At 39.6% G+C, this 26,800-nt stretch overlaps 1 protein-coding gene across 1 annotated transcript in view; it reads right to left on the reverse strand.

The window, feature by feature from the left end:
* MAP2K5 (mitogen-activated protein kinase kinase 5) overlaps positions 1 to 26,800 on the reverse strand; it is a 261,312-nt gene that overhangs the window by 231,233 nt on the left and 3,279 nt on the right. Inside the window, exons 2-3 of the mRNA XM_061157999.1 lie at positions 22,702 to 22,750; positions 5,446 to 5,513 (exon numbers count right to left, since the gene is read on the reverse strand). Coding sequence (XP_061013982.1) covers positions 5,446 to 5,513; positions 22,702 to 22,750 — 117 coding nt within the window. The remainder of the gene's footprint in view (positions 1 to 5,445; positions 5,514 to 22,701; positions 22,751 to 26,800) is intronic.

The raw sequence follows: 26,800 nt of genomic DNA on the forward strand, positions 1-26,800 counted from the left end.
AGAAAACTTCCTAATCGTAAAGGCCCTAAGTCTATTAAATGTTTAACAACTAACTGGGCAACACATCCTAAGGCAAAAATTCAGCCCTGTAGGAAGGAAACTTCAAAAGCCCAGAGTATTTCTTTACAGTCCTTTTCAAACTCAGGTACACTGACATTCTACTAAATAGCATTATTTTTTTGTTATTAGGAAAACAGTGGTATTTGCAAAGCTTCTTCTGTAGGATCTCAATAAATGCCAAAACAAAAACAACACTTAACCAGGAGTGAAGACTGGGAGTCCAGGACCTAGGTCTGTGTCCAGGCCTTCCCATTTATTAGCAATATAACCTCAAACTGAATCTGATCTTGCTGGGCCTCAGTCTCCTTATCTGTAATATGAGACAGTTGGACAAGACCACTAAGGGTTTCTTCCAACTCCACTTGAGCAACTATGATTTTTCCTTTTTTTAAAAAATTTATTTTTTAACTGAAGGATATTGCTTTACAGAATTGTGTTGGTTTCTGCCATATATCAACATGAACCAGCCATAGGTATACAAATGTCCCCTCCCTCTTAAGTCTCCCTCCCACCTCCCTCTCCATCCCACCCGTCTAGACTACTAGAGTCCCGGTTTGAATTCCCTGAGTCATGCAGCACATTTCCATTGGCTATCTATTGGGCAACTACGATTTCTGAAGCAGTCTCCAAGTTATGCACACTAGGATAAAGCGAATCATATCCCAATTTACAAGGTGCTACAGAAACAGAGGTCAAAGAGTATTCTCCCTCATGGTACCCAGCATCTAACAAGGTACACTGCGGTCAAGTATATCAAAGGGAATACTTACACTCCAATAATACACAATGTCTGCCATAATGGGAGGTGTTACAGTTAAACCCATCCCATATTCTTCTGGCAATGTGGAGAAATGGTGTAAAAAGAGAGATTAGGCAAAACGAAGAACATAATTCTTATTAATACTGTTTTCCACTCATACAAGCCTCTCAGTATCAAGAGAACTAGGTGTAATAAACTCTTTACTAGCCACAGGATTTAGCAGAAACAAATATGAGTCCATTTACAAAAGTAAAATGTACTGCTGAGCTCCTTGAAGAAAGGTCACCTAAAAGTAGAGGTTAACATTAAAATAACCCCCTCCTATAACTGAGTCTCAATGATAAATAAAGCTTATGATGAATCAAAAATAAGGCCCAGCACTGATGTTTCATGCTGTAAGGAAATGAGGTCAGCACTACCAGATAACAAATACAAAAAGATGGAAGGAGAAAAGCAGTAGATTATTGTCTATCCTAGAAAATGAGAGACGAAAACAAGAACAAAAAAAAAAAAATTAAAACTACTTTAAGGGAGTATTTAACAGGGTCCTTTAAATAGTTAGCAGTGATCAGGTATTTAGTTTTCAGGATATGCAGGTTGGGTGTATTTTTTTTCTAATAAAGCATTTCAAATTCTAATTAAAAAAATACTTTATGGAGAAATTAAAAAGATACAATAGTGTCAGAGGAAAAGCCATGATCCCAGAAGTGGAATATTCTAACAACATAACTTACAAGAAACAACGCTATAAAAACAGATTGTTGATTAACACAAACTCATAACAAAACGCAGAGAGCGATCACAATGGTGCTGTAATAACACTTGGCTGCTGAATTCTCTCAATACATTAAATATCTCCTTGGAGACCAAATTACTTTACATTTTCTTAAAAGACAATTTATTATAGCTTTGTTTTCTTCTCATTATCTCTTAAAAATATATCTAATGAAGAAAAGAATACAACTTCTAAATAACACATAAAATGGTACTAATGTGTGACAACAGACTTTGGTTTAATGTGCTAGTTATTATTTAACAGCATACAACCTACTGTCATGACAAATCCTTACCACAATGCGACATTCTGTGTCACATGCATCAAAAACCACTGCATGCCATTATTACGGCACACATAAAATTAACAGCCTCGGGCTGCTAGCAATTTAAATAATTGATAAGTTTTCAATTAAAAAGGCAACATTTTCAGGTCTAATACAAAAATCTATTTAAATTACTGATAAAAACTTATGTTTCTGTTGGCCCAAAGCCAGAAAATGCTTACATCCAATGGGGGAAAAAATTCTGCAAGTTTCAACTCAGACACTGTAGCTTTTTTTAAAAAGAATGATTAAAGGATTTATGGCAAAAATATGTCTAGTTTTGCTTTCCCCATATGGTTTTTAAAGAAATACTAAAGTGACTGCAAATTTATCGAATTCCACATGAAAAGCACAGCTTTTTTTTTTTTTTTAAACAGTAAATATGTGGTCCCAAGTCCTGGAATCAAATTTTTTCAGAGCCAAACTGAACTTAAAAAATAAAAGGCCAATACAGGTTTTTAACACCAGGTTGGCAAATGAAGACTATCAACCAAAATCTATTGTGAGGTTAAGTCCAAATTGTTCTCTTTATGGCAAAACTGTAACCCAAAGGAATTTCAACCATAAAAACCAAGACAGATCAAAATGGCAGCCAACCAACCTTGTTTGTGCTTTTCTGAGACAGGGCGTCCTCTACTCTTTACTATTTGGTTATTTATTCAGAGCCTGACTCTACATAAACAAAGAGTATTTGATGGTAAAGGCTGCCTCGAGAGATAAGAGCAAAAGGAAATCCAGTTAGGTTTTAAATAACTTAAAACCTGTTATCTCTCTCAGGGATATTTTCATTTTCATTTTAAAATAATCTGCTCCAACATTCACAATCTGGGGAGTGGAGCTCTACCTTGGGGCCTCAGGTTCTTATCTATAAATATCAAGTGAATTAATGAGAAAACTCAGACCTGATCATCTAGACCCCATTTTATGAACCACTGCCAGTTTACAGAAAAAAGTTCTCACCATCCACCGCAAATGAACAAACATAAGAAAAATGTAGTGAGTTTTACATAAAACTCTCTGAGGAATATAACCTTAACCAGTCAGTCTGGAATTTCCTGGTCATTGCTAGTGAGGTAATCCACATGACAGACCCCTGCTGTCCCCGAGGAAGGTGACCTAGCCTGAAACCATCAGCTCTTGGCTAAACTGACTTCCTTGTCCTGTCTCCTGCCTACACACGTCTTTAGAGTGTCTTTCTATCTGCTGGATGGGATGTTGCCCAATTCATGAGTCATTATATAAAGCCAATAAGATCTTACAAAATGTACTCAGTTTTTACAATTTTTAAAACTTTTTTTTTTTAATTAAAAAAAATTATTTTTTTTTTTAAAGCTCATTTTTTAACACACAGGAAGCTCCCAGTACTAGTGAGCAAGTGGGTGGGTGGGAGAGCAGCCGAATGAAACAGTGAAGGAGCATGGGCCTTGACACCAGGAGAAGCCAAACTTACAGTCCATATGCATACTCATACAGCTCTAAGACCTTGGGCATGTCTCTTAGCCAGAGCTTCCTCATCTGAAAGGTAGGGGTGATAATATCTACTTTACAGAGTGATTATTAAAACCAAAGGAAACTAAATACCTTAAGCATCTAGTGTAAAATGGGCACTTAGAAATGGAAATAATTATGACTATCACCATGATCACACGTAGTAACACTTCTCAAAGAGCACAGTTTGTTAGATCTTCCCAAAAGTACATTTTTGAAAGCACAGTTTTGTGTGAGGTCATGTCAGAGACATAATGAAAGTACATGGATGTCAGCAATGCTCTCTCTGCAGTGGCTGCTGCTGCTGCTGCTAAGTCACTTCAGTCGTGTCCGACTCTGTGCGACCCCGTAGACGGCAGCCCGCCAGGCTCCCCCGTCCCTGGGATTCTCCAGGCAAGAACACTGGAGTGGGTTGCCATTTCCTTCTCCAATGCAGGAAAGTGAAAAGTGAAAGTGAAATCGCTCATTCATGTCCAGACTCTTAGCGACCCCATGGACTGCAGCCCACCAGGCTCCTCGGGCCATGGGATTTTCCAGGCAAGAGCACTGGAGTGGGCTGCCATTGCCTTCTCCGCTCTGCAATGGATACATGTGAAAAAACTAGAACCCATCTGTGTGTGTGTGTTTTCTAAAAATAAGCATGTCACATTCTCAGGAAAGGTAGTCAATCTATCAATACTAGTGCTAGACCTTTCAGCAGACAATCCTACTCTGCCTTTCAAGGTACTGATGAGCCCTGCTCTAAATTCGCAGAGCACAGAGACTCGCAAGTAAGTTAATGTGAAGTCAATGGGAAATTGACTTTTCCTACTCTGCGCTGGTCTGAATGCAACGCTCTGTTAATCATGCCATCCTTCTTGTTCTCTGTCCTCCTACCCTAAATTAAAACTATCGGTGGAAACCCATACAGATACGTTACAGTTTTCATTACAATGAAACAACATTCTGGTTAAAAACCTACAACCTCATCATCCGCTAAGATTAGAGACTCACTGAAAAGCCGGGGCGCCAGCTCCATCGTTCCCACCATAATACCACTTTGCATTTGTATAGAATTTTTAACTTTTCAAAGGGTTTCACAGCTATTATCCCATTTGACCATTACAATGACCCTGTGCAGTAGAAAGGACAAGTATTACTATCCACAATTGACAGATGAGGCAACTACTGCCCAGAAAGGTTAAGCGTTTTGCCTAAAGCCAGGAAGCCAGAGAAGGGCAGTGGTCTCCTGACTTCCAGTCCAATGCTCTCTTCATCAGACCACTAGAGAAGGTTTTGTACACAGACTGCAAGCTCAGAAAAAATAAAATGAATTAAGAAAAAATAAAGTGAAATAAGAGAAAAGAACAAACCAGGGCTCAGGGAAGCTATTTCTTTCCATAGTAGCTAAATTATTCAAGCTTAGTATTAAAGTTTTAGAAATGTATCCTTTTTTCTTGTTTATCTACTTTGGCCCTGAGACAAATGTTAATGCAAATTTTCACTGAAATTTGAAACACAAAAGAAAAGTCATTTCGGGATATATTCAAATGACTTAGATTCAGTAAGTAACCTTGTAGTTCGTTTTAGGGTGGGGTTGTTAGTGCATAAAATCACTGACAGTACATCTGTAAGTCATGTATCCACATTAAGCCAGCAGCTACATTATAACTACAGTCTGTTTGGAAGGGGTGAAAGAGATCTCCAGTTGAAAGTAGATTTTGAAAAATTTTTTAGAGCCCAGGGGTTCATTTTTAATGAGCCGTTACTTTAAGTACTGCATAAAAAATACAGGAAATTGATAGTCCATTTAGTCTGCACCATACCTAATGGAAAAGTCATTAAGATGCATTATTCTTAATGTTCATGATATGATCAGTGTCTTTTGAAAAGAATGCCCTTAACTTTCACGTAAGGAAATCCTTAAAAATTTTACATATTGTATAGAAAAATGTTAAGAGCAGCTGTGATTTACTTTCATGTCTTCACTACATCAAGAAACTGCATCCTCAATTACACTAAGATTTTTAGAAAAGTCCTCATTAGTAGTATACTTACATATGACAGCATTGCTTTCATTTCTTCATCACTTCTCACTGTAATTCGATCACCATCTTCATCTTCATCTGTTTAAAAAGCAACATAATGTAAGTGATAAGATTTTTTAACATACAAAAACCATGTCAGCTGGAAACATAATACAATTGGTTTGTACAACTTGATGTCCACATCCTCAACACTGTATTTCGCAGATGCTGACGTTATTAGTTTGTCGTTTTGGCTTTTTGTTCAGAATACAACAGAATCGCAATAAAGAACTATCAATTTTAGGGACAGCTGAAAATTAAAACATTGCTCATGTCATTTATGACATAAACCTAAGTTAAAGTAAATATAGGGATTTTCCTGGCAGTCTAGTGGTTAAGACTCCAAGCTTCCACTGCAGGGAGCATGGGTTCAATCCCTGGTCGGGGAACTAAAAATCACATGTTGCATGGCACAACCAAATAAATAAATAAATATTTTAAAAATAAAGTAAATACAACTGGAGTATGAACAGGTTTGGCTTGAAGAACTTTAAAAACTGAAGAAAGGCCAGTCTTATTCAACTGTTAGCACTTTTTGCTTTCCCACACGGCACCCTATCCCTCTATTTCTCCATTCTTCCTCTCTCCCGGCAATCTGTCATAATAGCATAATAAAAATGGCTATCATTTACTGAACACTACTATAACACTAGGCACTGTGATTTATGCTCCATACACCCTTAAAAGCCTCATAACGATTCTATGATGTGGACAATATGACTTGATTATTATCATTCCCTTTTTACAGAACTGAGAGTGGAAGGTTAACATAGAAAACAATTCTAATACAGTTCTCCTCATAAACCACTTGATCTCTCATTTTCTGAACTGTTTCACTTATACTGAGTACTTTATGACCACAGAAAGCTTCAAATGGTGATTTGCACTACTGTGAAATCATTTAAATGGTCCTAAAACTAGAGGATAATAAGACTTCACAAAATACTGAACAAGAATGAGTAAATCTGAGTAAGCGGATCATCAAAGGAGCCACATCCAAAACAATGTACTGATTTCACTGATTCTTCCCTTAATTAAAATAGTTTTGAAATATGGCTTCAAAACTGCTTTCAGAACCTGAAGATAAATCAAGCAAAAATATCAGATCTCGTTTTCAGTCCCAAATGAAACTGTCCACATCTGGTCACTCACTCATCTGTACTACCTGCCAGGCAGAATAACTTCTGGTTTTTTCTAAATATTTAGTTAGTTACTTCATCCTTCTAAGGATAAAGATCTGTCAACAGGAAAACAGCATACTTGGTAGACTCTAAATGTACAGTTGAGAGAAAAATGCCAAAAACATTTTGAGCACGGGCAACATTGATGGAAGATGTTAACAGCCTCCCAAGGGGACAACGTGGAAGGGACAGGCTCTCTCTCAAAGGGATGCCTCAGCTGTTGTGCACTTGCTAAACCGAGCTAGTATTTTATTTATTTATTTATTTTGGTCACTCTTGGGCATCTAATTGCTGATTCGATCAGAGGCAGAGAACCTGATCCCAGGCCTGGAGAAAGAGACAAATCTCTCATCATAAAGAGAATAAGCTAGCACGACATGCTCTGAGAACTCTTACTGAAAATATAGGGGGAGTTCAGTTTAGCACCTGGATCTTAGCCCACCACACCTCAGCAGGTCCTCCCTCCCGTCCAGCTGCAGTTTTTAAGATAGCCCACTGTTTGGTGACCAGGCCACGGGAACCCTAAGAGGGAGACTGTTTTCTCTCCTAATTAGTCTATTTCAGAGCACACTGCTACCTTCTTTTTCTCCCTCACAGCCAACAGCACTCTAACAGCATGACGGAAAGCAACACCTGAATTCGTCCTGTTCAGTGACCAAGCCAACAGCTCTCACTGGGGTTTTCCCTCCAAAGTAACTGTTCTGGATCCTAGGTACAGGTTCACTCCTGCAGAGTTCCCCAACTGGATGTAAATCAGTATCATCAAGTCACACTGAATATTTACACAGCTAGGAGTTGCAACAATCACCACTGGTATTACCTACCAAGAGCTGCCTATCTTAAGTATAAATGGCACCCAGGGGTCACCTTCAGTAACAAAGAAGGCATATACCTACAGAGGTTACATATATAAAGAACTACACAGAAATCCAGCATTTTCCTTCCCTCTCTTTCCTTCTTTAAGCCATAGGCTAGAGTCAAACTGGGAGAAAAATGCTGTTCTAATTTTGGAAACAGAGATAGTTTCTACATAGGTTCCAGAAACTAATATTTTCAAGGTTAAGTCAAAAAGCTGTCACATAAATGCAGGAAACAAAAAAGAAAAAAAAACAGGTATTGTATAACGGAAAATAATGTTACATATCACCACATATGAAAGCACTTTACATTTTTTGTTTTAAAAGCAAGTTAAATTCTCAGTTTGGGTGTAGACTAAAACGATTTGTTCTTGATAAAGTCCTGAACTTGGTAAAATTTTCAGCCTGAGCAAAGTAGCTTTATGTAAACCTCATCTCTACACCAGAGCTAGCTGTAGAGATGGTGGCTACAGAGCGACAGATTATTTTTGAATCTCAATACACACTAGACCTCAATAAGGGATTGTCCACATGGAATGAAGAGTACTTGGAGTTTAATAAACCAGGTGAAGAATCTTTTTAGAAGGCACAGATTTCAGAAAAAATTGTTTAAATCACAGTCTCTCTAAATCAGTAACAATAACAACAAAAATAATTCTCTAACCTCTCAAAGCCTGGGCTTGAACCTTTAAGGCTACTTAAAACCAAAGATCCTATAATTCTAAAATTCTATGAAATCATTGAAGGATGATTTCAGTTACCATAAATAATCTGATAACTGTGAGGGCAGTCAGTTATCAAAATCATCTCTTACTTAGCAGCTCCATGGAAAGCAGCTATGAAACACTAAAGGGCCCTCTGCTGTAAGTGGTGGAGAAGGAAATGGCAACCCACTCCAGTATTCTTGCCTGGAAAATCCCAGGGAAAGAGGAGCCTGTTGGGCTGCTGTCTATGGGGTCGCACAGAGTCGGACATGACTGACGTGACTTAGCAGCAGCAGCAGCAGCAGCAGCAGCAGCAGCTATAAGTGGACAGAAAAAACTTAGGCCAAAACACCAGAACAGCTTTGAGGCAAACCTAAAGTGCTATCTCATAAGGAGACATGGTAACTTGAAAGAGGCATTCTAATAAAGCCTGAGGATAAAATCAGGTTTATATGACACAGTGATTAGTAGTTCTCATGGTTTAATGAGAGGCTCCATTTTATGTAGGTACTACTTTCCCCTACAGATTGCTCTTTGAAGGACTGTCTGCTTCATTCTTTAATAAATGCAATTAGTAGTTTTAATGAAGACTCCTTGTTCTTGTCAGAAAGGAGACTAAGTTGAAAAAGGAATTACACTGAGAAGATAAATGATTCTGGCCCAAAAGCAAAATCCAAGCCATGATGGCAACCCAAGAGCAAATCATCGGCCTTGAAATATAAAATGAGAATACACTTCTCTCTAAAAACAATGAATTCTGAAATAGACATACAAATGGCCAATGGGTATACAGAAAGGTGCTCCACATCTCTAATCATCAGGGATATGCAAATCAAAACTGAGATGAGGTATCCCCTCACACTTGTTACACTATCATTAAAAAGACAAGAGAGAACAAGTGTTGGTGAGAATGCAGAGAAAAGAGAACCCTTGTGTACTGTAAGTAGGAATGTAAACAGAAACAACCACTGTGGAAAATAGTATGCGGTTCCTCAAAAAATTAAAATTACAACTAATATATGATCCAGCAATTGTACTGCTGGGTCTGTATCCAAAGGAACTGAAATCAGAAGCTACGGAAATATCTATACTCCAGTATTCATTGTATTTGAGCATTCTTTGGCATTGTCTTTCTTTGGGATTGGAATGAAAACTGACCTTTTCCACTCCTGTGGCCACTGGTGAGTTTTCCAAATTTGCTGGCATATTGAGTGCAGCACTTTCACAGCATCATCTTTCAGGATTTGAAATAGCTCAACTGGAATTCCATCACCTCCACTAGCTTTGTTCGTAGTGATGCTTCCTAAGGCCCACTGGACTTCACATTCCAGGATGTCTGGCTCTAGGTGAATGATCACACCATCGTGATTATCTGGGTCATGAAGATCTTTTTTGTATAGTTCTTCTGTGTATTCTTGCCACCTCTTCTTAACATCTTCTGCTTCTGTTAGGTCCATACCATTTCTGTCCTTTACTGAGCCCATGTTTGCATGAAATGTTCCCTTGGTATCTCTAATTTTCTTGAAGAGATCTCTAGTCTTTCCCATTCCATTATTTTCCTCTATTTCTTTGTATTGATCACTGAGGAAGGCTTTCTTATCTCTCCTTGCTATTCTTTGGAACTCTGCATTCAAATGGGTATATCTTTCCTTTTCTCCTTTGCTTTTGGCTTCTCTTCTTTTCACAGCAATTTGTAAGGCCTCCTCAGACAGCCATTTTGCCTTTTCGCATTGCTTTTTCTTGGGTTTTAGAAAAGGAGGAGGAACCAGAGATCAAATTGCCAACATCTGCTGGATCATCAAAAAAGCAAGAGAGTTCCAGAAAAACATCTATTTCTGCTTTATTGACTATGCCAAGGCCTTTGACTGTGAGATCACAATAGACTGTAGAAAATTCTGAAAGAGATGGGAATACCAGACTACCTGACCTGCCTCTTGAGAAACCTGTATGCAGGTCAGGAAGCAAGTTAGAACTGGATATGGAACAACAGACTGGTTCCAAATAGGGAAAGGAGTATGTCAAGGCTGTATATTGTCACCCTGCTTATTTAAGTTATATGCAGAGTACATCATGAGAAACACTGGGCTGGATGAAGCACAAGCTGGAATCAAGACTGCCAGGAGAAATACCAATAACCTCAGATATGCAGATGATACCACCCTTATGGCAGAAAGTGAAAAGCTAAAGAGCCTCTTGATGAAAGTGAAAGAGGAGAGTGAAAAAGTTGGCTTAAAGCTCAACATTTAGAAAACTAAGATCATGGCATCTGGTCCCATCACTTCATGGCAAACAGATGAGGAAACAGTGGAAATAGTGGCTGCCTTTATTTTTCTGGGCTCCAAAATCACTGCAGATGGCGACTGCAGCCATGAAATTAAAAGACACTTACTCCTTGGAAGGAAAGTTATGCTCAACCTAGACAGCATATTAAAAAGCAGAGACATTACTTTGCCAACAAAGTTCCATCTAGTCAAGGCTATGGTTTTTCCAGTAGTCATGTATGGATGTGACAGCTGGACTATAAAGTTGAGCACTGAAGAATTGATACTTTTGAACTGTGGTGTTGGAGAAGACTCTCGCAAGTCCCTTGGACTGCAAGGAGATCCAACCAGTCCATCCTAAAGGAGAACATACTGAGTGTTCATTGGAAAGACTGATGTTGAAGCTGAAACTCCAATACTTTGGCCACTGGCTACGAAGAGGTGACTCATTTGAAAAGACCTTGATCCTGGGAAAGATTGAAGGCGAAGAGAAGGGGATGACAGAGGATGGATGGCATCACCGACTCGATGGACATGAGTTTGGGTGAACTCCGGGAGTTGGTGATGGACAGGGAGGCCTGGAGTGCTGCGGTTCATGGTTTTGCAAAGAGTCAGACACGACTGAATTGAACTGAACTGAACTCATTGTACTATTACTCACAATAGCCAAGATATGTAAACAACTCAAGTATCCATCAATGGATGGATGGATAAAGAAGATGTGTACACACACACACATACACAAATACAAACACATGAATATTACTCAGCCATGAAAAAGATGGGCGTCCTTCCATTTCTGACCACATGGATGAACCCTGAGGGCATTATGCTAAGTGAAATAAGTTAGAGAAAGACAAATACTGTATGATATCACTTATATGTGGAATCTAAACAACTGAAATTCAGGGCTACCAGGGGTTGTAGAGTGGGGAAACAGGGAGATACTTGTCAAAGGGTAAATACTTATTATAATATTAACAGAGTGTGAGGATCCAATGTACAGTATGGTGATTATTGCTAATAATACTGTATTACATACTTGAACACTGCTAACTGATCTTAAATGTTCTTACCACAAAAAAGAAACACTAATTATGTATCAGGATGAACATGTAAGCTAACACTACAGTGGTAATCATTTTGCACTATATAATGATCAAATCAACATGTTATACACCCTAAACTTTCACAACGTTATATGTCAATTACATCTCAATAAAGCTGGAAAAAAATTTTTTAAGTAGACAATGAATTGAGAGAAAGGAGAAGTTAATAAAGGATAAGAAAGCAGAACTACATACCAAGCAATTTAGTATGAGAATAACTTAAAATACTTTTCTGAATAAAAAGTAGGATATACATAGTCAGCCCATCTATCAAAGAATCTGGCTGGGCCTATCAAACTGGATTAGCTATAAAAAGTACACTAGCTGGAACCATAAATCATAAAAAACTTACTAAAATGGCAGAAAGAGTTTCAAAGGTATAAATACATTGAAGAACACCAGGAAGCCAATGCACTACGTAAAGAGAAGTAAAAAAAATAATTTGAACTCTTTTTGTCTTACACATGGAGGTTCTTTGCCATCTAACCAAAAAAGCATTACTAGATATGACCAAGAAGCGGGGAGGGGAAGTGCTCTGATACACTGGTTCACAATGAGAATTCCAGCCTTCTCTAGTTGCCTGGAGCATAGTAATATGATTTTCCAGCACATTAGGGAAGCAAAAGTAGAACCAGAAAGTCTATGTACTGGCTGGATTCTGTTAATGTCACTTAAAATGGAGGAAAAAAATCCTAGCAAGATACCAAATAGAGTGCAGCAGATGGTAAACAAATATTATGAAGCAATCTTCACAAAATCTGCAGTATGTCACAAATACACAAAATGGCAGAGTTTGGGAAAAGAGAATCATAACAGGCCATATGTTGGCAGCGATTTCCTTCGAAGCAACATGCAATCCAAGAGAGAAACCAAGAGGAGGAACATAAAGGCCCAATAGAGGAGAGGCAGCCTCAGGTGAGGGGCGGTCAGAATGGCAAGCAGAGTTCCCACTGAGCAAACAGCAGACAAACAGCAGACTCTGGGGCGTTCTCAGGCACACCACACCCACTGCAGTGGCAGGGCTCAAGTCAGCTTTCGAGAGAAATAATTTAGCTCCTGCCAAGAGCCACTGAAAGTTAAGACAACACTGTAGTTTATTTGTCATGTGTCATAGTGCTTCAGTGCCAGGTAAGAAGGATCAGTTAGAACTACAGCAAAGGCAGTTTTCGAAGGCAAGAGAAAAGAAATGAAAACAGAGTTGCAGAGGTTAAAAAAGACATCAACAGGAAATTATCAGAAGACCTGTCAAGTTTAGAACCCTTCACAGGGTCTAAGATCTGGTCAGGACTGGAGGCCATAGCTTCTAAGGCTAAATCTTCATATCCATGAGTTTTAGTTTAGCTCCATGCCTCCCACCTCCTGAATCCTTCTTCTTTGCTTCCTGTTTCTTTCCAAAAAAATATGTAAGTGCCCACTATGTCAAAGGTAATGTTCTGGACATTGGGGATAACAACAGTGGAAAAAGGAAAACCCCTGCCCTCACAAAGGTTACATACACCCTACTTGAGAAAGACTTGAAAGGGATGAGGGGATGAATCACACAGATATCTGGGAAAAGAATGTTTGAGGCAGAGAGGCAGAAGAATAACTGACATGCCTGAGAGACTGAAAGAAAGCCAGAGTAGCTGGAACAGACTGAGAATAAGATGAAGGAGAGAGAGACCAGTTCACAGGAGTAATGATGGAGTAGAGCTGGGGGCAGATGAGAAAGGGCAGGGCCTTGCAGGACTTGGCTTTCACTCCTGAGTGAGACAGAAACCCTGGAGGGTCTTAAGTGCAGTGATCTCACTTAACTTCTAGAAGGATCACTTTGGCTGCAGTCTGAGGAAGAGGCTACGTGGAGGCAAAGCAGAAACAGGAGACAAGTCAGGGGACCACAGTCCTAGTCCACGTAAGAGGTGATGGTGGCCTAAACCAGGTTGAGATTTTGAGCAGTCATTACATGCTGGATATATTTTAAAGGCAGAGTCACCAGGATTTGCTGATGGATGAGAGACAGAAGGCATGTCCTTACTACTTCATTCCCTCAACCATTCACACATTCCAAAAGCACAAACTGAGTTTACCATGTGCCAGGTGCTACGCTGGGTTTCTAGTGATTCAAAAGTGAGTGGTACTGGGACTCCCCTGGTGGTCCAATGATTAATACTCTGTGCTTCCACTCTAGGGGACACGAGTTCAATTCCTGGATGGGGAACTAAGGTCCTGGCAAGCCATGGGGTGCAGCCAAAAAAAAAACCCTCAACACGAGCATCACTATTTACTGCCCTTAAGGAACTAGCCTGGTGGTGCTTGGGTAAAGGACTTAGACTTCTAAATTCTCATGTAAAACAGCCAGACTACAAATACTTACTACTACTAATAACTAATAAGACTACCAATACCTACTACTACCACTAACAACTACTCTCATAAGACTAAAAACGTTTTGGACTTTCTGCATCAGAGATATTTCAAAATAAAATTTCAATAAATTAAAGCTCCCTTTATACCATCTCAAATTCTAAGAATACACAATTAGCTCTTACATGTTAATATTTTTTTCCACCAGCAATGGGGACCATTTAAAAAATTTATTAGATATTTTGACAGGTCATTAAAAGGTATCTCCAGGCCACAACCAGGATGGCCTTTTCCCCTGTGTTTCTTTTTCTTTTTTAAATTGGAGTGTAGTCAATTTACAATGTTGTGTTAGTTACAGGTATACAACAAAGTGATCAGTTGCACATATATACATATCTACCCTTTTTTAGATTCTTTTCCCATACAGGCCACTGCAGAGTATTGAGTAGAGTGCTCTGTGCTGTAAGCAGGTTCTTATTAGCTAGTTACCTATTCTATAGATAGTAGTGTGTATATGTCAACCTCAGTCTTCCAGTTTATCCCTCTCGCCACCCGCCTTTGCCCCTGATAACCACAAATTGGTTTTCTACATCTGTGACTCTACTTCTGTTTTGTAAATAAGCTCATTTGTATCCCCCTTTTTTAGATGCCACATGTAAGTGATATTATATATTTGTCTTTCTGCGTCTGACTTACTTCATTCAGTATGACAATCTCTACGTCCATCCATGTTGCTACAAATGGCATAATTTTGCTCCTTTTTATGGCTAAGTAATATTCCACTGTGGGCTTCCCAGGTTGCTCAGTGGTAAACAATCTGCCTGCCAATGCAAGAGAAGTGAGTTTGATCCAAGGGTCAGGAAGAATCCCCTGGAGAAGGAAAGGGCAACCCACTCCAGTCTTCTTGCCTGGGAAATCCAGAATAGAGGAGTCTGGCAGGCTATAGTCCATTGGGTTGCAAGAGTTGGACACAACTTAGTGACTCAAAAAAGACAACAAATATTCCATTGTATATAACTTACATGTTAATTTTTAGACTCAGTGTATGTCTAATGTGAATTGCAATTTTTCATTAACCTACCCACTTTTACTTACAGGCAAACAGTTAGCTTTTAGATACGGTACAGTGTAAGAAAATAATGCTTCATTTTCCCCAGAAATTCATAAAACATCTGAAAAGGATTCTATTCAATGAAGAGTGAGTATAAAATGGTCACAGTTAAAGAAAAACAAAATAAAGATTTATCCTAAAGTCATATTTTCCAAACCAAAACTCAGACACATGGCTTAACCAGTGTGAAGATACCGATATGAGGGCTATAGATCGGAATATATGACGTCAGAGTATCCCAGAAAAGTGGTACCTTATGGTATTTATAGGTATAAGTCAGCATTTGTCTACATAGACTTAAAATGCATCTATCAAGTCAACAGTAAGATCTTTACTGTCCAGCAACACCAGCCCAACCGTAATTTTATACTAGTAACTTGTCTAGAGAAAATCCAGGGAGAGGAACACATGTAACTAATATGCACAGGAAGCTCATTAGCGGGCACAATTGACTTTTCTCACCTCATGTGTTGGTGTACTCATTAATCTGTTAACGAAAATGTGAAAATCAGCAGGGATCTTTGGACCTGTATAAATGTCAAGCTCCTATAGCATACATAGCCCCACACATGCAAACATACAAGATGTTTGATGGTTATGGAATTTAGCTTCATCTCAGAAGTGTTCTCATCCCTGGGGAAAGACAAATTATTCAATAACCAGCATGGAATCAACTATCTGTCTTCTTGAAAAACAAAGTTGGATCACCGCCTGACTCCTCCTTGGACCAAAATAAACTGGAGATGGTACAAAAATTTTTTAAAAAATCCTCTGCCTTTGTAATAAAATACATGTTGTTTTATTAAAGAAAAAGAATCCACATGAATACACATACAAACATACATATTTACATACATACCTAAAAGTGTGTATTTAACCCCATTAAAGTAGAAAGAAAAAAGAATCTGAATTAATGTTTCTCCAATATCTTGGAATGTAGAAGACCTTTCGAAACATGACATAAATCCAAAGGTCACAAAATATGACAAACCAGACCACACAAAAATTTTAAACTTCTCCTTGGGAAAAAAAAAGAGAGAGAAAAAAAAAGACCAAAACAAGCTGAAATGAAAGCAATAAACTAACAAAAATATAACATCTAAGACAAAGGACCGATTTTCTTAATATTGGAAAGCGTTTCAGTCAACTAGAAAAACACAAATAACCTAAATAGAAAAATGGTCAAAGGTGATAAATAGTTCACAGAAAGTAAATACAAATGATCAAAATATAAATGAAAAGATGCTCAAGCTCACTTATAATTGAAGAAATATAAAATAAAATTATAATATAATAATCTTTTTCACATATCAAATTGACATCAACTAAAAAGTTGACTTGGTGAGGGTAGAGAGAAATGGGCATTCTTGAACACTGCTGGTGGGAGTGCAAATTGGCTCCACCTTCTAAAGAACAACATGGAAATAGGTATTAAAACATACAATATGGTACTCTTTGTTTCAGTAGTTCCAAATCTATTTCTACATTGTGGAAAGTCGTAAGAGACAATGTTGTTGTTGACTGCAGCATTTTTTTTTCTAATGCTACTAAAAAAACTGATAATGTCTTAAACTTAAAACTGGTCCACCAACAGGTTAAATAAATTAAGTCATAGCCATAAAAGTATCCAAAAGAATGAAGTTGATTTGTATATACTTACATTAGAAAGAGACCCAATATATACTATTAAGTAATGGCAGGGGCAACTAGCTGCAATATTGTATATATTGTATATGAGGAAATATCTGGAAGGATACAGAAGAAACTGTTAACTAGGGAATTGGGGATGCGGACTTTTTGCTTTATTTTGATACTGACTGAAATTTTTTTAAGATCATCTTCTTAACTTAAAAAAACAAAAAACTAGACACTATATACTGAAAAGTAGTACTCTCACCTAAAAGTGGTAAAAAGAAAAAGAGGTTTGAGGCCATGAGTCCAAAGGTAAGTCTGGCATGAATGGGACTCCTTCCCCTAAGTCACCCCTAAATCCCCTTGGAAACACTATCCCCAGGAATAGAAATCAGAAAGAATATAGCCACTTACAGACCCTCTGCCCTCTCAGGACAAGTGTGGGAATTTGATTTTGGATCCTGAATTGTCCACCACCAACCAATTATATCCCACGGCTGAATAACTGTACAAATAATCCAAAAAAAAAAACAGCAAATTTTTTTACTTAACTTTAGGTTACATGCATTTTACAATTCTCTTTTGAACATGGACATATATAACATTCCACCTTATTTAACAAGGGTGTTTCTGCAACGTACAAAGTATACTTGTTCTCTCAGTATGCACACGGCATTAGTTCCGGAACCACATCCCTCCCGCTCCACCACGAACAGGATACCAAAATCCGTGGACCATCAAGTCTCTTATATAAAATGGTGTCACACAATTGGCAGATGCGGAACCTGCGGATATACAGGGCCCACTGTACTAAGAAGAGAGCCAGAGTGAAATCAAACGTGGCCCCTGTCACCAAGCCATCAAGATCTAGGGGGGATGGGACACAGGCACACAGCCAACTGGAGGGCAGGCCCGAGAGGTCACCTGCTCCAGGGAAGTGCCCAGAGAGATGCTCCACACCTGTGGGGCTGGGGGGTTCCACCAGCAAGATGGCACTTCTCAGAACTGAACTTTCAGTAAGAGAACCTTAACCCTTCTCCTCTTTCCACTTACTCTTTTTCTCTACATTTACGTAGAACCAGTAAATTTGACACTGTCCTTTCTCTCGTCACTTAATTGTATCACTAAATATAATACCACCTCTTCTGTATAGGTTACTGTTGGGTATACCTTGCAGGACTTCCCTGGTGGCTCAGTTGGTAAAGAATCCACCTGCAGTGCAGGAGACCTACGTTTGATCCCTGTGTCAGGAAGATCCCCTGGAGAAGGAACTGGCAACCCATTCCAGTATTCTTGCCTGGGAAATCCCATGGACAAAGGAGCCTGACAGGCCACAGCCCATGGGATCCCAAAGAGTTGGACATGACTTAGTAACTAAACCACCGCACTTAGCAGCCTTAACTATATTACCATAAATATCTTAAAGTTTTATTTATTCAAGATTTGTTCCATCATACCATAAACTACTGAAAGAGCTCAAATATTTCAGCAAATTAGCATATAAACTACATCCTTCCAAATATCAATATTTTTTGCACATAGATTTCATTCATTAGTATGGATCTTTGGTACAGAAAATAAGGTCACCCCATAACACTCACGAAAGAAGCCCGCGTAGGATTTTAAGTCTATAATGGAAAGTCCACAACAATCTGAACACAATAAAACAAAGAACTATCATTACTTTATCTCTCTGTACGTTTGTTCTTATTCTTGCCACCTAAAACTGGTCCAGAAGCTGATGGGTATAGAGCCACTGCCCTTGTTGTGGGGGGTAAAAAGTAAAGATCTCTAAGAAGTTAAACCTAGAAGTTTAAACATTTCTTCTGTTAGTGTTAAGTATACTTTTCAGTGTTAAATATATTACCATAAATATTTCTTTGATAAAAGTTTCACTTATTCAAGAGTTGTTCCATCACACCCATAAACCACATCTAACACCCTTCACAGGCTTTCAACGTACTTGGTTACAAAGGCTGCAAGTTGCATGCTCAAACAGAACTGTATTTGCATATTGACTCTACCACTTCCTAGCTGATCACTTTCAACAAGCTCTTTGTGTCTCTGAGTTTCAGTTTCCTCACAAGTGTAATTTTCCTACCTTACACAATTATTGCAAAGATTAGCAACAATCGGGGTACCTCATTTAGAACACTGTCTGGCACACAGCAGCCCATCAGTTAGTTCAGTTCAATTCAGTCCCTCAGTTGTGTCTGACTCTTTGCGACCCCATGGACTGCAGCACTCCAGGCCTCCCTGTCCATCACCAACTCCCGAAGTTTACCCAAACTCATGTCCATTGAGTCGGTGATGCCATCCAACCATCTCATTCTCTGTCGTCCCCTTCTCCTCCCACCTTCAATCTTTCCCAGCATCAGGGTCTTTCCCAATGAGTCAGTTCTTCACATCAGGTGGCCAAGGTACTGGAATTTCAGCTTCAACATCAGTCCTTCCAATGAATACCCAGGACTGATCTCCTTTAGGATGTACCGGTTGGATCTCCTTGCAGTCCAAGGACTCGCAAGAGTCTTCTCCAACATCACAGGGCAAAAACATCAATTCTTTGGTGCTCAGCTTTCTTTACAGTCCAACTCTCATATCCATACATGACTACTGGAAAAACCATAGTCTTGACTAGACGGAACTTTGTTGGCAAAGTAATATCTCTGCTTTTTAATATGCTGTCTAGGTTGATCATAATTTTCCTTCCAAGGAGTAAGCATCTTAATTTCAAGGCTGAATTCACCATCAGCAGTGATTCTGGAGCCCCAAAAATAAAGTCTGCCACTATTTCCACTGTTTCCTCATCTGTTTGCCATGAAGTGATGGGACTGGATGCCATGATCTTAGTTTTCTAAATGTTGAACTTTAAGTCAACGTTTTCACTCTCCTCTTTCACTTTCATCAAGAGGCTCTTTAGTTCTTCACTTTCTGCCGTAAGGGTGGTGTCATCTGCACATCTGGAGCAGGCAATGGCAACCCACTCCAGAATTCTTGCCTGGAAAATCCCATGGACAGAGGAGCCTAGTAGGCTGCAGTCCATGGGATCACTAAGAGTCAGACACGACTGAGTGGTTTCACTTTCACGCACTGGAGAAGGAAATGGCAACCCACTCCAGTGTTCTTGCCTGGAGAATCCCAGGGACGGGGGAGCCTGGTGGGCTGCCGTCTATGGGGTCGCACAGAGTCGGACACGACTGAAGTGACTTAGCAGCAGCAGCAGCATCTGCACGTCTGAGGTTATTGCTATTTCTCCCAGCAATCTTGATTCCAGCTTGTGCTTCATCCAGCCCAACGTTCCTCATGATGTCCTCTGCATATAAGTTAAATAAGCAGGGTGACAATATACAGCCTTGACGTACTCCTTTTCCTAGCTGGAACCAGTCTGTTGTTCCACGTCCAGTTCTAACTGTTGCTTCCTGACCTGCATCAATAAATGATAGCTAAAATAATCAGCATTACTACTATGAACCCTGACCCTGAAAGCCAGAAAGGCATAGGTACATCAAGCCACTTGGAGGGATACAGAAAGGGAGAAGTAGAAAAAGCAAGGTAAGATTCTTTTTTGTCTCACCTAGAAACAATCAGAATGCACAACATCAAGAATTATGACAACTCTTAGAACAAGTCTCAACAGTGGCTGAGAATATACACATGAGAAATTCCACTTTATCACTTACTAGCTGTGAGACTTAAACAATTTACTTAGAGGAGATGTCCTCAAGTAGCACAGAGCAAATAACAGTCCTTCAAAGTACTTCATGGGGATCTTGTGAAAGTTAAATTAAATGAGATAACCCATGGAACACTCTTTTTTTTTTCCATTTATTTTTATTAGTTGGAGGCTAATTACTTTACAATATTGTAGTGGTTTTTGCCATACTTTGACATGCATCAGCCATGGATTTACATGACTTTCCCATCCTGATCCCCACTCCCCCCTCCCTCCCCATCCCATCCCTCTGGGTCTTCCCAGTGCACCAGCCCTGAGCACTTGTCTCATGCATCCAACCTGGGCTGGTGATCTGTTTCACCCTTGATAGTATACTTGTTTCAATGCTATTCTCTCAGAACATCCCACCCTCGCCTTCTCCCACAGAGTTCAAAAGTCTGTTCTGTACATCTGTGTCTCGTTTTCTGTTTTGCATATAGGGCTATCGTTACCATCTTTTTAAATTCCATATATATGCGTTAGTATACTGTATTGGTCTTTATCTTTCTGGCTTACTTCACTCTGTATAATGGGCTCCAGTTTCATCCATCTCATTAGAACTGATTCAAATGAATTCTTTTTAATGGCTGAGTAATATTCATGGAACACTCTTAACACAGCATCTGGCAACAGTTAAGTACCCCAAATGTTAACTACCAGATTATCCATGAAATCCTTGGCATCCCCAAGAAGTTACCTCAAGGTGTCTGAAGAGCCTGTAACACTAACATGTATTTCAGATATACATACTATTTTTCAGTAGTATATGGAGTTCAGTGTGGTTAATACAACACTCTTCTTTATTAATTAAGAGTTCTACTCAAGTAGCTTTTAAAACCATGTAGTGACTGTTGAAAAACATTCAACAGAGAATACTGAAATAGCAATAGAGAGAGAGAGATAAAGCAGGAAGTGTGTTCATTCAGTCAATTCTTCCCTCACGACAGCCCCAAGTCTGCTTTCCAGGAGAAACGGCTGGAAAGCACTGTGGAAGGCACCTCTTCAGATCTTTGTCTCGGTATGTACATGAAGTTGGGAGGTGGAAGTAGGGAATAAACATGGGATCATACTATATTTAATCAAAATGGGATCATACCATAAATATTTTGTTTATTAATAGTATATCCCAAATATATTTCCATGTCAATGTTCAAAATTCTCATTCTTTTTAGCCGCCACTTAATGCTTCAGACCATAGTTAATTAATTAACTAATTGTAGGCATTTAGCTTACCTCTAAATTTCTTGCTTTTAAAAATAATTCCAGGGAATTCCCTGTGGCCTAGTGGTTAGGGTTTGATGCTTTCACTGCTGTGGCCCAGGTTCAATCCCTGGTCAGGGAACTGAGATCTCACAAGCCTTACAGAGAAGCCAAAATTAAAGGAAAAAAAACAAATTCCACGATGAACGCTTTGTTTGAAGAGCATTCAACACATGTGTATGTATTTCTGTTGGACGGTTTCCTAAAAGTGGATCTGTCCAGTCAAAGGTTTTGAACATTCTATATTTTGGTAAGTATTGTCAAATTGTCTCCAAGAGAACATAAATAAAAGAAAGGATCTTGTACTCTCTGTCATTAACCATCTGCTTAAAAAACAAGAACAAAAAAGATACAATCATGTGGAGAAACTGTACATTTTTCCACAAGGAAAAGCAGACCACATCATCAATAAAAGATGAGGCCAGTTACAAACCTTTCTTTATCCTTCCCAACACCAGAGGCCCTGGGCTACTGACTAAACTCTCATCCTACTCGGCCCGTCACATCCCCCCGCTAATGTCAAAACCAGTTTTCTAGTACACCCTGCCCTCACCCCAGGCCCCAAGCAAACTGGTTTCGGGGGGTGGGGTGGGGAATGACTCAAGACCTGAAGTGTTGCTGTCCCCATCCAAAAGCCTTGCCAAGCCCCACTAAAGCAGAATTATTCCCGCAGCATTCACTTAATCGCTCTACTCTGTTGCAATTTAAGGGAGCAAAGGATTAAAATCTTTTCATCAATAATCACTGGCCTACAGGTAGTTTACACGTTTCATTTTGTCCTACAATATTATTACAGTGAGGAGCAAGAGCAGATAAAGGTCATGTTGGTAATTAAAGCTATATTATAGAAATATGTACACCCAAGATATGATTAAATAAGAAAATATTACTTGGCTCAGTATCATCATTAAACTTGCATTAATTTATAAATATTTAAAGGTACCATATGATGATCATAAATAATCTGTTTTTGTCAGTTTCTAAAGTAACGCAACCCATAAACCCTTTGAAAAATTACTGCAGAGAGAAATAGTCAAAGTATATAACCCAGACTTACATTCAAATGCTGTGGTTGTTGCTTCAGGCAGAACCTGGCCTATCACATCCTAAAGAAAGAAAGAATAAAGAAACACAATTAGCCATCTTCTTTACTGCTAACATGTGGCAAATCCTAGAGGAAATATGAGAACCTGGAAAAGATTTTTGAAATGTTGGCATAAACTATAAAAACATTAGCACATAATCACATTTAGCCCAGCAATCTAAGTCCAGAGTTTAAATCTCTATTCTAGAGTTTAAATCTTTTCTAGGGGAGGGGATCATTAAAAAGTCCTTTCCACTCTGCATGATAATGTAACTTTTTACCCTGGATTCAATAGCATAGACAAGTACACTGTTGCACATTTACAAAAAAAAAAAAATAGGTTTCTTCTATGGGAAGCTATAGAAGGAATGTACTGTTAGTAGAAAAAGAGGTTTTAGGAGTCAGACTGGCCTGGATCTGAATCTCAGCTCTGCCTAAACAAGTTGTGTGACTGGGAACAAATCACTCATCCTCTCTGAGCCTGAATTTGATTATCCTCCAATATGGGTTTATGATGCTTATGGTACTTGTGTTCACGCTCAGTCACTAAGTCGTGTCCTACTCTTTGCAACTCCATGAACTACAGCCCCATCAGGTTCTTTTGTCCACGGGATTTTCTAGGCAAGAACACTGGAGGGGGTTGCCGTCTCTTCCTCCAGGGGATCTACCTGACCCACAGATCGAACCAATGTCTCCTGCACCTCCCACACTGGCAGGCAGATTCTTTAACACTGAACCACTCGGGAAGCCCAGTGCTCATGGAGGTAATGTAAGAAGTATTAAATAATGTAATAAACATGAACTAACCTAATACACCATAGATCTTTAACAAATGTAGTTCTTGATATGTAACTAACAATACCACGCCTTGCACTCGTAACAGGAAGAGTTCAAAAAACGACTTTCCATGATGATGATGTCAATCTATAATACTACATTTAATACAAAGAATTATCAACCTCAACTCTATGCAACTGAGAAACACATTTAATGACATCAAAACAGAGTTAATCGAGCCTACAAAAGAAGTGCATATAACTTGGTATCAATGTTTAAATGAACCTGTACAGTTGAAAACACTTGAAAAATAGTCTACAGAGACAGTTTATTTAAAGGGGTACAGAACACCTTCGAGAAACAGCTCTGGGAAAAGTGACCCTCCATGATGTCCAGTCCAACCCAAATGGTCTACACGCTCCAACGCTCTCGGGGAGCTCTGCCACAACATCCCTCCTGGGATGCCACAGCTGGTACCAGGCGCCGGCTGACAAAGCTGCTGGCAGCATTTCTCAGCAGGGCACCCACAGCCCTTCCAAGCAGGGCACTTAGCGGTGTGGTGGCTGCAACTTCCTTCTAAAGGCAGTGCTTTAGAAGCTTTTGCTGCAGTGGCAATTTGCATAATAGCCTCGCCTCCACTGTGTGTGTATGTGTGTTTTAAGTAAATCTGTGCATATAAAATTGATCAGAAGGAACTATCTTAGGCAGCCCTTACTCACTACAGCCAAAAGAGATTTTTTTTTCCTTTAGTCTTAGCACATGAAACAACTCTTTGAGGAAGTATATGTGAAAGATGTTAATATTGAAAAAAAAATTCTTTCTAGATATTTGTAGGTAGAAAGTATCTCCTGACAGGTAAATGAAAACTGCTGACTCCATATGGAACACACAGGCAACCGGTGCAAAGCCCGAGAGCGTGGAGGAGCGCCCAGCTGCGAGGCTTGGACCTTGGCTCTGCTGTTCAGGCCCCGAGTGACTGGATCCCTCTGGGCCTCCATTTCCTTCTGTGCAAGATGAGATCATAACTGTACCTACCTTGTAGGACTAATATGTTAATATTTACAAAGTGCTTACAACAGTGTCTAGCACGTGGTAAGTGCAATATTAGCATCTGTTAAATAAATAAAACAGTCACTGGTGACTGGAACGTTACAAATCTTAGCTCATAACGAAACCCTAAATTTCAGCATCTAACAATTCATGGAGGATGATCTCTGGTTCACTTAACCCTTCTATGCATTTACTGAGGACTAGCCAGTATTGGTTTAAAAAGGGGGAGAGAAGGGCGAACACCCTCTACCTTCCCAACTCTCCAAGTCTAGGTTATGACTGCTTACTTTCAGATAACCAATCTCAAGGTGTGAACCCTACAGAATTAGCAAACTAACTTAGGATCCTTCCTACTTATGAAGAGCAGATCCCCATAAAATATTAATTTCTAACAACTATTTGAATACACTGCTGGGCAGCAATGGCCTCCTTAGCCCATCAACATAAACAAGGAGCCACACAAACTTTACATCTAACATGGAGAAACAGAGAAAGAAAAAGCAAGAATCGTGAGAGAATCATCAGAGTCACATGAACATAACCAGCCACTTGTTCTGTTAAGGCAAATAAAGTGGAGCTATTGTGATTACAAAGCAGTAAAAAGTTGGAAAACAAAACACAATCTCCTGGTCTTTTCTAAGCAGGCACATCCAACTTTATGCATATTTCCCAGATGTATTTTAAGTGATTAATTTCAAAATGACCCTATCTTATTCTCAACATTTTACCCAACCTAAAGAAGGTTTCAAAAGAGCACATGGGTTTACACAACTGGATGGCGATCGTTTCTTGATCCTTTTCTTCTCCTTCCCTTCAGTCAAACAAATGGCAAACCAAAAATATAAGGGAGCATCCACAACATGCCAGGAGCACAAAGATAACAAAACTGTAGGTAACAGAAGAATAAGACGTACTCCTTGATGTCAGGAAGATTATAATCTGTCATAAAAATAGAGACAAACTTAAAAGACTAACAATTCAGAACACTCAACATTTCCCTGACGGCCCAGCTGGTGAAGAATCTGCCCGCAGTGCAGGCGATGCGGGTTCAATCTCTGGGTCAGGAAAAAGCCCCTGGAGAAGGAGATGGCAACCCACTTCATTCTTGCCTGGGAAATCCCATGGACAGAGGAGCTCAGCAGCAGACTACAGTCCACGGGGTCGCAAAGAGTCGGGTACGACTGAGCAACCAAGCACGCACAGTATGATAAAAGAGCCAAACAAAAGACATCAACTAGCAAATAGCAGTGGTTAAGTCAGAAGGCAGGAAAAAATCACAGACTCAGTTAAGACAAACACTTCACAGATAAAAGGAAATGTGGGCTGGAACTTGGGAGAGAGGATTCAGAGGACAGGGGGAACCTTCTCTACTACCACTCACTAATCCAGACCTCCTACACAATTTTCCCCAAACTGGGGATTGTGTCGCCAAAACGAGGTGAAACACAGAAAGCTGAAAAACAGATAACCCAAATGCCTCTGCCCGAGAGGACCAGTTGGGCCTACTTCACATGGCAGCCAGTCCCTAACTCCTTCAGACGAAGGACACAGCCACCAGAGAGGCCCCGTGACTTGCCCAGGGAGTCCCAGCCGTTTGGGAGAGCTATGAGTAGCGCCCTCAACTACTGACTCTGAGTCCAAAACACCCTCAGCTCCAGCTGACTCAGTGACTACAAACTGCTTCTGGCTTCGTGTCTGGTTCTGCCACAAACTAGCCGTATGGCTTTATCATTTTCCTCATCTGGGTTTCAAGACTGCTCATTTGAAAAATGACGTGAGGACAGTTACATGAGACGAAGAGGAACAGTGCAGGTTTCATTTGGCTTAAAATTTTAAGGTTCCCAGCCAAAAATGCTGGTGTGACTGTTGGTTTCTTGCTGAAGGTGAACCTGGAAAAGAGAGCTCAGAGGTCCTACAAGATTTGAGCTCACAGTTCAAATAACTTGATTTGCCCCCACTGTCACAAGTGGCCTTCCCAACATAATACGCTCCACCTGAGCTTGCCTGAGTAAGCACGTGTAAAGGCACCTTGCACTCTGAGCTCTCAATCATGGAACTGTTTGTGCAAGGTTTACTTTTAGGCCAGTCATCCTTGAGCCAATGTACAACTAAGAGATGCCCAGGCCCGATCTCGTCTGTTGCTGTAACAAAAACACTTAGAACTTAGTAAGCTCTAGGTTGTTGTAAGGCCTTTACAGGTATTGACTGCCCTGGAACTCAGAACTCTATGAGGTTGGCACTACTT

Source organism: Dama dama, chromosome 12, assembly GCF_033118175.1.
Source record: "Dama dama isolate Ldn47 chromosome 12, ASM3311817v1, whole genome shotgun sequence".
Classification (NCBI taxonomy): domain Eukaryota; kingdom Metazoa; phylum Chordata; class Mammalia; order Artiodactyla; family Cervidae; genus Dama; species Dama dama.